We start from the raw sequence: 12,171 nt of genomic DNA on the forward strand, positions 1-12,171 counted from the left end.
TCCTCGGGAGATTAACGAAAGCGGGAGGAGCAGGCCTCAGGGGGAAACAGGGCCATCCGAAAGAACACCACCTGGAACGGCCTGCTTGCAACGTGGGGAAACGCTCGGTTTGGCCGCTGGGACCCCGGAGGGCTGCCCCTCCGAGGCAGGAGCCCTGAGGACGCCCGACACCTGCAGGTGGCGCTGGACGAGCCCTTGACAAAGAGGCGGGGTCTGCCGCGGAGGAGCAGGCTCCGCGCTCCGGGGCTCGGACGCCGCGTGGGGCTGGCGCGTCCTCGCAGAAGCTGCGCCGCAACTTACCTTCTGGTCGCGTCGAGGAGCGGGTGAGTCCCTTAAATCGTCCCGACTCGCTGCTTGCTCCCCGCCTCGGCGTGTCCCTGCGAGAGCGGGCGCGGGCTTGCAGCCTCGGGAGGGGTGTAGCGGCTTGCAAGCCTCCCCAGTCCCGGGGAGGCGGCGTTCCGAGGCGAGAGCAGCTCAATTCACCCCTTATGCGCGGCTCCAGCACGCACTGCCCTCCAGCCCAGCTCTCGGCCGAAGCACACTGCTCCGTTGTGGCCGGTCCAGGGGCTGGAAGCCAGGGACTCCTAAGGAAGTCTTTTCGCTGGGGGCCCGGCGGATAGGATGGGTTGTTAAGTTTGCCCTTCGGTTGGATTCTGACGGCAGGTTTTCCAACTTGGGAAAAATCGCCGCGAGTTTGCATAGCATTGAGGAATGATTGGTACACAGTGCTTAAAATCCTGTGACTTGCCTTCAGGTTTCCTAGTAACAGGGAGTTTTCGTTTTAAGTTCTGGGAACATTAGTCCTGCTCTTTCAGGCTCGGGTTTGGGGTTCAAGTTCTCTCCAAATAGGCGATCAAGGAAGGCTTCATATATGTCATGGGTTTGTAGACATAAAATTTACAAACACTTCTAAATTTCTTTCTCTTAAAAAAAAAAAAATCCCCACGACATCCTGACAATTACTTAGATTTAACACAGATATTAAGCAATGCTTTAAAAACAAAACAAAACAAAACCAAAAACAGCCCAGTGAAGAAAAACATCTTAACCTTTACATAGTTAAATGTGGGGAAGCGAATATACACTTTAAAGTGTAGAAGGTTTGGAAATGCAGTGCAATCCATATTGTGCTCCGGTCATTGAATTTCTTCATATTCTAAACTCTTTGACAAAAACATGAGTCAGTTGGGCTGTGTCAATATTTAGCAGGAACATCAGGTCAGCCATCCTCATACAGCAAAACGGAACAGTCACATCAGAAATATGTTTTGCTTTTTTTAAAGGGATGAGAGTTAGAGAACTTTGGGTCAAATCTGGAGTTCCTAAAATCTGAACACTGTGTTGTTTCTTTTTTCTTTCTTTCTTTCTTTTTTTTTTTTTTTCATGAAAAGATGTTACTGTGGAATTTAAATTATATATTTGGGTAATGTCTGATGGAAACCAACATATTTTATTTGACGGATATTTTATTTTCTCGCCTTCTGGCACAAATTGGACTGTGGACCACAGAGCCAACAGGCTCCCTCACTGCTCTGGGCTTTTCCTTGGCCTTGCTCTCCAGCATGGTCTCCCTACCACGCAGATGAATGGGTGGATACTTCTCCAAGGCCACTTTGCCTTTTCACCCAGATTCTGTACAAAGTGGCCCTCAATCAGCAAACACTGCCAACTTGCTTGAGGCCCCAGGACCAGGTCTACAAGAGAACCCTCACCCTTTCCATGCCACGATCTGCCTATAAAACTTTCTTTCTTTAGAATCCATTGTACAGTTGTTGAAATTTCTGCCTTTTCCCCTAGACTTTGAGTTTGTGAGAGCAGAGGCTCCATCCCATTTAACTTCGTATTTTCGCTGCCTGATACTATTGTTCACAATATAGTTAATGAGTTAATATTGAATAAGTGTAGATATGCATGTTAAAATCTTTGCCATCCTACAACACAGAGTGAAACCATCTAAACATAGAGAATTATTTCTTGTTTGGTTGCAGTAAATAAAACTTCTATTCCTGGGGCACCCAGGGGGCTCAGTTGATTGTCTGCCTCTGGCTCAGGTCATGATCCCAGAGTCCTGGGATGGAGCCTCTCATCAGGATCCCTGCTCAGCGAGGAGCCTGCTTCTCCCTCTCCCTCTGCTCCTCCCCCTGCTGGTACATGCACTCTCTCTCTCTCTCTCTCTCTACCAAATAAATAAAATCTCAGGGGAAAAAAACCTTCTATTCCTATTCCTAGACACATACATACCTCCCAGATTACTGTATTTATAATGTTGGTTAAATCACTAAATGATTTGGAATTATACTTATTAAGGAAATAGAGTGTCTCCTCCAGAACAGACACAAAGTCTCATTTCTCTTTCCTCCTCTGTGTCTGTCATAGAGTTGAGCTCCATAAATACCTGGCATTTGCTTTACTCAGAGCTCTTTTGCATGCCAATGATACAATGATACAAAAATCAAACTCAAGCAAAAAAGGGGAATGTATATCGACTTGTGTAACTGAAAATTTCATGATCTGGTCTCAGGAACTGTAAATACTTAAAATATACCACCAGCACTCTTCTATGTCTTTCCCCATCTCTTCCTTGTACTGTAGTGTGGTGGCTTGCTTTTGTTCTCTTGAAGACATCTTCCTCCTTAGAGCTTGTAGAAGAAAGCACAGTAGGCTTCAATCATACCAACTTAACAAAGAGTTAGACATCTCTTTATCTTCCACTCCTCTATATAAATATTAGAGAAAGACTCTAACTGGTTCAACTAGGGTTATGCCATCCCTAAGCCAGTCAGTGCCATCAAGGGAATAGAGAATTCTGATTAGCCAAAACTGAGTCATATGCCAAAGGAGGGACCTTTCTCCAAATGGAGGAAATGTTTTAGATCATTAAAAAGTAGGGGGGAAATATGGGCAGACCAAAACAAATATCCTCAGCATGAATGTTGCAAAATGTCAAAATACATAATATATGGCAAATGTCCTCAGAGCGCTTGAACAAAGGTAAATGATTGGCATGACAGAAAGATGGCTTCTCTTTATTTTTTGAGAAAATCAAGCCTTTAAATTTAGAGAATGTTTTAAGTATTTTAAGCCACTCCTGGAAACAACTTTCCACTTAGTAAAGTGTTACAGGTGTTCTGAAATTAAGAAACACTTGTTTCTCATAATCAAGTTGTTATATATCTAATCTGTTTTTTTCATTGAATTTCATAAAGTGCAAATTGGTGAGGTATTCCTCTAGAAATAAATTTAGAACTAATAAAAACAACAAATAGTATTGTGATATCATGTGTTCCCTTCCTTTAAAAAAAAAAAAAAAATGCTACACCAAGCCTGAGGAGGATCTGTGAAGGGTGTTAAGGCAAAGATTCCTTTGTCAGGTAGTAAATTTGACCAAATTAATTTCCACAGGGTTGACAAGGAGAATAGGCATATCAGTGACTGAACACAACTCAATAATTCCATTGGAAATGTACTAAAAATTCTTGCTTATCAACAAAAACCAGCCTGTTACTCTGATGAGAAAATGACACTCTGAATATACAGCCTTTTGGTCCTTTGCGCCACTATCAGGGTTCACTTTACCGAGAGTGTCTATTCTGTTTATTGTCTGAACCTCAGAATGCATTTCCCCATAAAATCATTTAATTAGTATTTCAGATTCCAGTATCAACCCCAAAAGTCTATCAAATATAACTTCCTAAAGTATAATCTTATATCAGCTAACTCCACTCAAAAAAAAAAAAAAAATCTTTCCTAATTCTATTTACCTTTGAGCAGAGCTGGCTTTCCTCTAAATGGGCACCTGGAGTTAACTTATAAAAGGTAACATCTGACCCTTTGAATTCCCTATAGACATGTTTGTCATTCATTGCACCAATAGCCGGACAAAACAAAGCTGTTATTGACACAAGGACACTGGTTTGAGATTCTGACAGATTATGTGAGGTTAAATGGTAAATCAGTCACTATTTTAATTGTATTTTGTAGGCCACTCTAGTCCTTGTGTGAGTAAATTCTTCTATTGCCCTATCAAACATTAATGTCTTAAATAGTACAGACATGAGGAAGATAATGATATTTATTTTCTTTGCTGGCTGACACTATCCTATTTTACAGAACTAATGGAGAGCAGACAAGACATTACAAACCAAGAAGAACTTTGGACAATGAAGCCTAGGAGAAATCCAGAAGAAGATGATTATTTGGTAATATGTTAATAATACTTCATTGAAATCTAGAAACAGAATTTCAATGCTGTCCTGTATCTCCTAGGGTTGAAACAATGATTTTTCATCCTAGTCGACAGGTATCTTCACTCTGATTCCTATCACTGACATTGCAATGGGCAAAGAAAGGTTCAGGGTGGTAGATAAGAGAAATTGTACCTTGATGATGGTCATGGACTTGGCTGAATAACCTCGAATAAGTCACTGAAAATTCCAGGTCTTGGTCTATCTATAAAATGAGAGAGTGGACCAGATCAGCTCCAAGGCCCTTCCAATTCCCTCTAATATTCTGTGGTCTAAGTTTCTTAAGAGAATCATCAGTGCCCATATAACAATGGTTTTGTAAGCATACATTTTTTCCATAGGCAATATGGCAGCTTAACAAGAGATCATCAAGTTAATTGATGATTCACCATTTAAACAAATAAATTCAATTTTGGAATAAGAATCACTTGTCCCACTTTTATGCCACCAGGAGATTAAATGTTTCTTACTTATATAATTTGACTGAAAAAGTGGTAGAAATGTTTGGTTCCGATCTCTTTTTGCCTTTCTAAATGATATCAACTGCAGTTCTTATAGAAAGTATTTTATCTTAGTTATTTTAATAGGAAAGATAGTCTATACAATAATTTTATATAACATCACTTTTTAAAATTATTTTTGTGAGTTATTTTAATAGGAATAAGAAGATATTACAGGTACATATTCTCTAAAATAATTGTGCATAAAATAAAAATATTTTCATTTTTCAAGTTAACCATCATAATTGCTTTTCCGTAATTTTTCATCATTAACCAGAAAATTGATCTCAGTTGATTGTACTTAGATTGTTTCAACATGTAGAGATGACAGAAGCTGTATCATGCTAAATTCCCTTCTAAATGGAGCAGCTGGAAAAAGCAGAGGATATAACAGTGATTTATCACTGAAAGTAAAAGTCAAAGGGCAAGAGGCGACTTTTGAACACTAAAAACTATAAAGAACTATGTGAGTTAAGGTTACTCTGTATAAAATGAGGAAATGAACAGTATAATATATCACATTAAACTTTAAAATGTTATGGTTTTACATAGAGAGCTGTAAGAAATGAGGAATAAGATAGTTGGTGAAATCACTCGGCATCAGGGAAATACAAATCAAAACCACAGTGAGACACCACCTCACACCAATCAGAATGGCTACAATTAACAAGTAAGGAAATGACAGATGCTGGTAAGGATGTGGAGAAAGAGGAACCCTCCTACACTGTTGGTGGGAATGCAAGCTGGTGCAACCACTCTGGAAAACAGCATGGAGGGTCCTCAAAAAGTTGAAAATAGAGCTATCCTACGACCCAGCAATTGCACTACTGGGTATTTACCCTAAAGATACAAACGTAGTGATCCGAAAGGGCACGTGCACCCGAATGTTTATAGCAGCAATGTCCACAATAGCCAAACTATGGAAAGAACCTAGATGTCCATCAACAGACGAATGGATAAAGAAGAAGTGGTATATATACAATGGAATACTATGCAGCCATCAAAAGAAATGAAATCTTGCCATTTGTGAGGACATGGATGGAACTAGAGGTTATTATGCTTAGCAAAATAAGTCAATCGGAGAAAGACAACTATCATATGATCTCCCTGATATGAGGAAGTGGAGATGCAACATTGGGGGGGGGGGGGTTGGGGGTTAGGAAAAGAATAAATGAAACAAGATGGGATCGGGAGGGAGACAAACCATAAGAGACTCTTAATGTCACAAAACAAACAGTGTGGCGGGGGGAAGGGGGGAGGGAGAGGGTGGTTGGGTTATGGACATTGGGGAGGGTATGTGATATGGTGAGTGCTGTGAAGTGTGTAAATCTGGCGATTCACAGACCTGTACCCCTGGGGCTAATAATACATTATATGTTTATTAAAAAAATTTAAAAAATTATTTTAAAAAAAGGTAGTTGGTGAAAAAGTAAATCATTAAATCATCAGAATATGAAACATCCTAAGTTCTTATTTAGAAGCATTGTTGTTGTTTTTTTAATTTTCTGGTATATCAGTCAGCTGGGGAAAGGACAAAATATTCAACGTAACCTTTTTTGAATTGTTAACTGCTCAGAAATGCATCTGGATAAAGAAGTATAATGTTCTTAGGAAATAGATCATCTCTATGGGATTTAACTATGTATATAACCTTTGTACCTTCTGATAGAGTGTTTGTCAATGATTACTTACACAGATGAGATATTTTAGAAATACAAAATCAAAGTACAGCATGATGGAAATTATATATTTTTATTTTTTTTATTTTTTATCATTTTTTAAAAATTTATTTTCAGCATAACAGTATTCATTGTTTTTGTACCACACCCAGTGCTCCATGCAATCTGTGCCCTCTCTAATACCCACCACCTGGTTCCCCCAACTTCCCACCCCCCCACCTCTTCAAACCCTTCAGACTGTTTTTCAGAGTCCATAGTCTCTCATGGTTCACCTCCCCTTCCAATTTCCCCCAATTCCCTTCTCCTAACTCCCCATGTCCTCCATGCTATTTGTTATGATTGTAATGAGTATATTATTCCTGACCCTTTGTACTTGAATTAATGAAGAATTCGCTCTTCAGTTCTTTGTGGAGAGTTGCCCAATTACCAATAAGAATATCATAAAACAAATTCAACCATTACAAATACAAGTTTTATTATTTTTGCCAAAGACTACTGGATTTTTTTTACGTTTTCAATTTTAGTTTCTCACTTACATTATTCCATTGTTCCATGCCTTCAAGGTAGAAACACAATGGTCTCAGCTTTAATAGATAATCTTCTGTCTTTAGAAAAAAGCATGTATTCCTCTGTCTTAAAGAAAATCAAATAACAGAAATTAATGGAGAATCCCAACATAGCTAAATCCATATTCAATCAGTGCTACATAGACTGTGACATCTTCAGCTAACCACTATCCAAAAACAAGGTTCCGAATGCCCTTTTTTACTGGTAAGCACCATGAACAGAGTAAGTAATGCATTGAAGAGAAATCCCATTATTTGTCTAAGATGTTGATTTTCTTTGCTTTGTAGGATAAGGACTCAGGAGAGACCAGCACGCTGAAAAGACCTGTGTTTTCTCACATGCACCCAACAACCCACTTTGATGGATTTGATTGCCCTGCCCAGCTTCAGCACAAACAAGAACTCTTTCCAATGTGGCGCTGGCCAGTTAAAATCGCAGCTGTCGTGTCATCTCTGACTTTTTTGTACACTCTTCTGAGGGAAGTAATTCACCCTTTTGTAACTTCCCACCAACAGTATTTTTATAAAATCCCAATCCTGGTCATCAACAAAGTCTTGCCAATGGTGTCCATTACCCTCCTGGCACTGGTCTATTTGCCCGGGGTCATAGCAGCCGTGGTACAGCTTCGTAATGGAACCAAATATAAGAAATTTCCACGTTGGTTGGATAGATGGATGTTAACAAGAAAACAACTGGGGCTTCTCAGTTTCTTTTTTGCTGTGCTGCATGCAATTTATAGTTTATCCTATCCAATGAGGCGATCCTACAGATACAAGTTGCTCAACTGGGCATATCAACAGGTAGGATGACCATACTGCCCACATCGCTGAACTAAAAAGTCTAAGTCTTCCAACAAATTAAGGCTTTCTTATTTTAATATCAATACCCCAAACCTCTTTTGAAATTCTGTGTCGGGAAGGTAATCTGCATTTTTCAGTGTTTTAGCATAACTCTCCTTTGGAGCTTGGTTGTATATAATTTCACAAGGAAGAATTTTTTTTTAGTTGAAAATAGTAAACTATAACTTTAACAACCTAAACACATATTTTGTTCCTGAACAGGGCTACACAGCAGCCTTTGTCCCCCTCATGAGATAACTTTTTAATGTTCATTGTTCTTATCTACCACACAAGCATGCACATTACATCAAGTAATTATGATATAAATTAGTAAACAAGTTATATATATATATATTTTCCAGGAAAGAGATTGATAGCTCCAACTCATTTCTCACAGAAGAATGCACAAACAAAGCCACAAATTTGCGGAGGCTCCTAGTTATCAGGTCCTCCATCGTAGACAGAGGGGACGTAGAAGGAGATTCATCTGCCGGGAACAAATGTTGTTTGCATTCCTTCTCTCCCCTTCTCACCCTCTGGTAGGTCCAAAAAAATAAAGAAGATGCCTGGATTGAGCATGATGTGTGGAGAATGGAAATTTATGTGTCTCTGGGAATTGTGGCACTTGCAATATTGGCTCTATTAGCTGTGACCTCTGTTCCATCTGTGAGTGACTCTTTGACATGGAGAGAATTTCACTATATTCAGGTAAATTGTATATCAAATAACTCTGATCCCTCAAAAAGGCCAATCTTTTTTTTTTTAAAGATCCCATTCATTTATTTGACAGACAGAGATCAAAAATAGGCAGAGAGACAGGCAGAGAGAGAGGAGGAAGCAGGCTCCCCGCCGAGCAGAGAGCCCCATGTGGGGCTCGATCCCAGAACCCTGAGATCACGAACTGAGTTGAAGGCAGAGGCTTAAACCACTGAGCCACCCAGGTGCCCCCAAAAGGCCAATCTTTTCTGCGCTTATAATATCATCAAATATATTGACTTTGCCCCATAAAAAATAACAAATGGTTTTCTAGTAGCAAAGATCCCACACTTGTTCCAATCAATAATGTGCTCTCCAATAATTTTTCCCTATCACTTCTAAGTAGAAGTGTTTTCCAGACATAAATAAAAAGCATTACACAAAGAAAAATATTTCTAACATTTGGGGGCACCCGGGTGGCTCAGTCAGTTAAGCAGCTGCCTTCGGCTCAGGTCATGATCCCAGGATCCTTGGGATAGAGACCCGCATTGGGCTCCTTGCTCAGCAGAGAGCCGGCTTCTCCCTCTTCCGCAATTTCTAACATTTGAATGTTGTTAGACAATTTTCTAGCCACCTAATAACAACACGGGTGATATTTTAGGAATTTAATAGTCATGGTTTATTCGTTCCCAAATAAACATATTCTTCTGCCTGCCCTCTGATTTTACTTAATGCCTTTTATGTTACACAGCTGTGTACTCCCTTTAAAAAAGCAACTCTTCTTGAAATTTGGAGTTTTAACTACCAAAGTTTTTCTAATATTTAATTTTAAAGACTGCTTTTTCCAACTTGTATTTTATGTAGCCTACTGACTTGGAGTTTCTCAGTATTCTTGGGATTCAAAATTATCTCGGATTTACTGAGGTTCATCTTCTCCTGGTAGATTACAGCCTAAGAACAGCAGGAGGCAGAGGACTAATTTTAATATAATCATAAGCACTGCTGAGATTTTTTTAAAGTACATAGCTTTAGCTTTTACGGGTGGACATTTTTGGAAGTTCCCACACAGACATTTCTGCACTATCCCTTCTACACGTCTATACATGTCCTCCTACAGACTCTTTATCAGGACATCTGATTAAGCAGGAAAACCTGTCTCCGTCTGAATTATTACAATAGAGTTTGGAAATGGTGCCACATTTTCCAAGCACAGTACTTGCTGATTGTGTAGGTATAGTAGGATAGCCATTAGAGTTCTCTGTTCCTCATTAAATAACTTTCTTTGTACATTTGTTCTGCCTGTCACATGTATGCTGAGTACCACTTTTTTTTTTAAAGATTTTATTTATTTATTTGACAGACAGAGATCACAAGTAAGTAGAGAGGCAGGCAGAGAGAGAAGGGGTGGGGAAGCAGGCTCCCTGCCTAGCAGAGAGCCCGATGTGGAGCTTGATCCCAGGACCCTGAAATCATGACCTGAGCTGAAGGCAGAGGCTTAACCCACTGAGCCATCCAGGCACCCCTGAGCACCACTTTTTAGATTTAATTAGGAATTCAGGCACTGCATCTTGACTACCCAGCCGTACAAGACCTAGTCCATAGTAAGTATACAGAACACATTTGGTAAGAGGAATATTCAACCAAGCATGTGGATTTTTCAATTAATAACCTAGAAACTTTTCCTTTACAATCTGAGAACTAGTTGTTCTGTGATTTACCTTGGAGACTGATATTTGAAAATATAAACTTAGCTGTTTGGTTGTATTCATTGGGGTTTAAGAGTGCTTACTGCTGAATAATTGTGAGTTGGATTCATTCTGGCAGATTAATGACCATTTCCAGTAAAGCGAATAGAAGTCAAAACTTACCTAGAAGAGCTATTGTCAGAATGCTATAAAATTACATAGGTGAACAACTGTATTTTTGAGCAACTTTTTCTGGGCAGTGCCAAGTATCCCAGTACAAGTTGAAATTTTTCTTCACATCTTCCTATCTCTATGTGTTGTTTCAAGAGTGGAAATAGCTGTTGGCATTTTCCCACCTTATCAGGATGTTTGATTTTTAACATAGGCCAAGCTCATTTACCTTAGTATTCATGTACCAAAATCAGAGTCACTTACTTTGGTTGCTTTCATAATTGATAAAGGTCACTGACATCAAATTGATTTTTGCACTAATCGTCAACCTGCTAATATTTACTGAGCACCTAAAATGCACAAATCATTGTCTTTATTCTGCAGGGGATCTGTGATGAGTGAAAGTCCCTGATTTTAGATGTCTCTTGATAGGCAGAATGAAGGCAAATGCTCAAGAGACAAAGCACCATAAATTTTTTTTTAAAGATTTTATTTATTTATTTGATAGATAGAGATCACAAGTAGGCAGAGAGGCAGGCAGAGAGAGAGGGGAAAGCAGGCTCCCTGCCGAGCAGAGAGTCTGATGCGGGCTCCATCCCAGGACCCTGGGATCATGACCTGAGCCGAAGGCAGAGGCTTTAACCCACCGAGCCACCCAGGTGCCCCTAAAGCACCATAAATTAAACATCCTAAGACAGATGAACAAAGTATGGAGAAAAGAAAGATGGTGCTTTTTAGCTGAGGTTGAAAGGAGATTGATTGTGAATTTTCTCAACTTAAATAAACTGGGGGCAAAATACCACCCAAAGTAAGGAAGGGGAGGTGGGGAATATGTGAGGAAAATGGAAAGATGTGAGTGGACAATGTTGAGAAATATGACAGGGAAGTGATTACAGATGTATGAAGGAATTTCAACAGAACAGAAGAGGTAGGATGGAATAAATTCTTATTCAACCAATCCCAACAAGATCATTTTTTTTTCTTTTGCAGAGCAAACTAGGAACTGTTTCCCTTCTGCTGGGCACAATACATGCATTGATTTTTGCCTGGAATAAATGGGTAGATATAAAACAATTTGTGTGGTATACACCTCCAACTTTTATGATAGCGGTTTTCCTTCCTATTGTTGTCCTGTTTTGTAAAGCCATACTATTCCTACCATGCTTGAGGAAGAAGATTCTGAAGATTAGACATGGTTGGGAAGATGTCACCAAAATTAATAGAACGGACATGTCTTCCCAGTTGTAGAATCACTTGTTTACATGCATTTTTGTTCAATATTGATATATTTTACCATAAATGTTTCAGATTTGTATTCGTTTAATAAAATGACCACTTGAGAGTCTTAACGTATCTTTGCAGCTGAGTCATGAGTTTGAAGTATGTGTGGTTCTCTGTAGATTTGATTCAAAGCAATAAACAAAGCAATCTTTAGCACATTCCCTATGTTCAGTAGAACTAAGCATAACAAAACAATCACATCTGATTCCTCAGACTGTATAGCATTATAAATAAAAGGCCTTGTAGTCCCCATCCTTACAACTCATTAAAAGGTATAAGGAAGCATGAAAAAATACATTATCTGGTTCTACCATGCAAGTATATCCATTATTTATGATTGTTGTTAAAGATAGGTTTCCTTTTCCCGTAACTGGGTATTATTCGTGAAATACCAATTGCAAAAAAACACAGATTGTGTCTACACAAGTAAAGCAACAGAATAACATCAGATATATGTCCAGGCAAAATAAAACTCAAGCTATCCAAGAGAAAAAGTAAATTAACTTTTC

At 39.2% G+C, this 12,171-nt stretch overlaps 1 protein-coding gene across 1 annotated transcript; it reads left to right on the forward strand.

Annotated features, from left to right (window-relative positions):
- Window positions 1-206: 206 nt before the first annotated feature.
- STEAP1 (STEAP family member 1) lies at window positions 207-11,731 on the forward strand. The gene is made up of 5 exons (XM_047696112.1): window positions 207-323; window positions 4,111-4,199; window positions 7,278-7,790; window positions 8,373-8,537; window positions 11,372-11,731. The coding sequence occupies exons 2-5, from the start codon at window positions 4,116-4,118 to the stop codon at window positions 11,627-11,629; spliced, it is 1,020 nt and encodes a 339-aa protein (XP_047552068.1). The 5' UTR covers window positions 207-323; window positions 4,111-4,115; the 3' UTR covers window positions 11,630-11,731.
- Window positions 11,732-12,171: the final 440 nt, after the last annotated feature.

This window comes from Lutra lutra, chromosome 11, assembly GCF_902655055.1.
Source record: "Lutra lutra chromosome 11, mLutLut1.2, whole genome shotgun sequence".
Taxonomy (NCBI): domain Eukaryota; kingdom Metazoa; phylum Chordata; class Mammalia; order Carnivora; family Mustelidae; genus Lutra; species Lutra lutra.

What these genes read in the sequence shown, in the direction of transcription:
- STEAP1 (XM_047696112.1), top strand. Translation starts at nt 4,116, where the DNA reads ATGGAGAGCAGACAAGACATTACAAACCAAGAAGAACTTTGGACAATG. An exon ending in CAGAAGAAGATGATTATTTG is followed by an intron (nt 4,200 to 7,277) that starts GTAATATGTTAA and finishes TTTGCTTTGTAG; the next exon opens with GATAAGGACTCAGGAGAGAC. An exon ending in GAGAATTTCACTATATTCAG is followed by an intron (nt 8,538 to 11,371) that starts GTAAATTGTATA and finishes TTTCTTTTGCAG; the next exon opens with AGCAAACTAGGAACTGTTTC.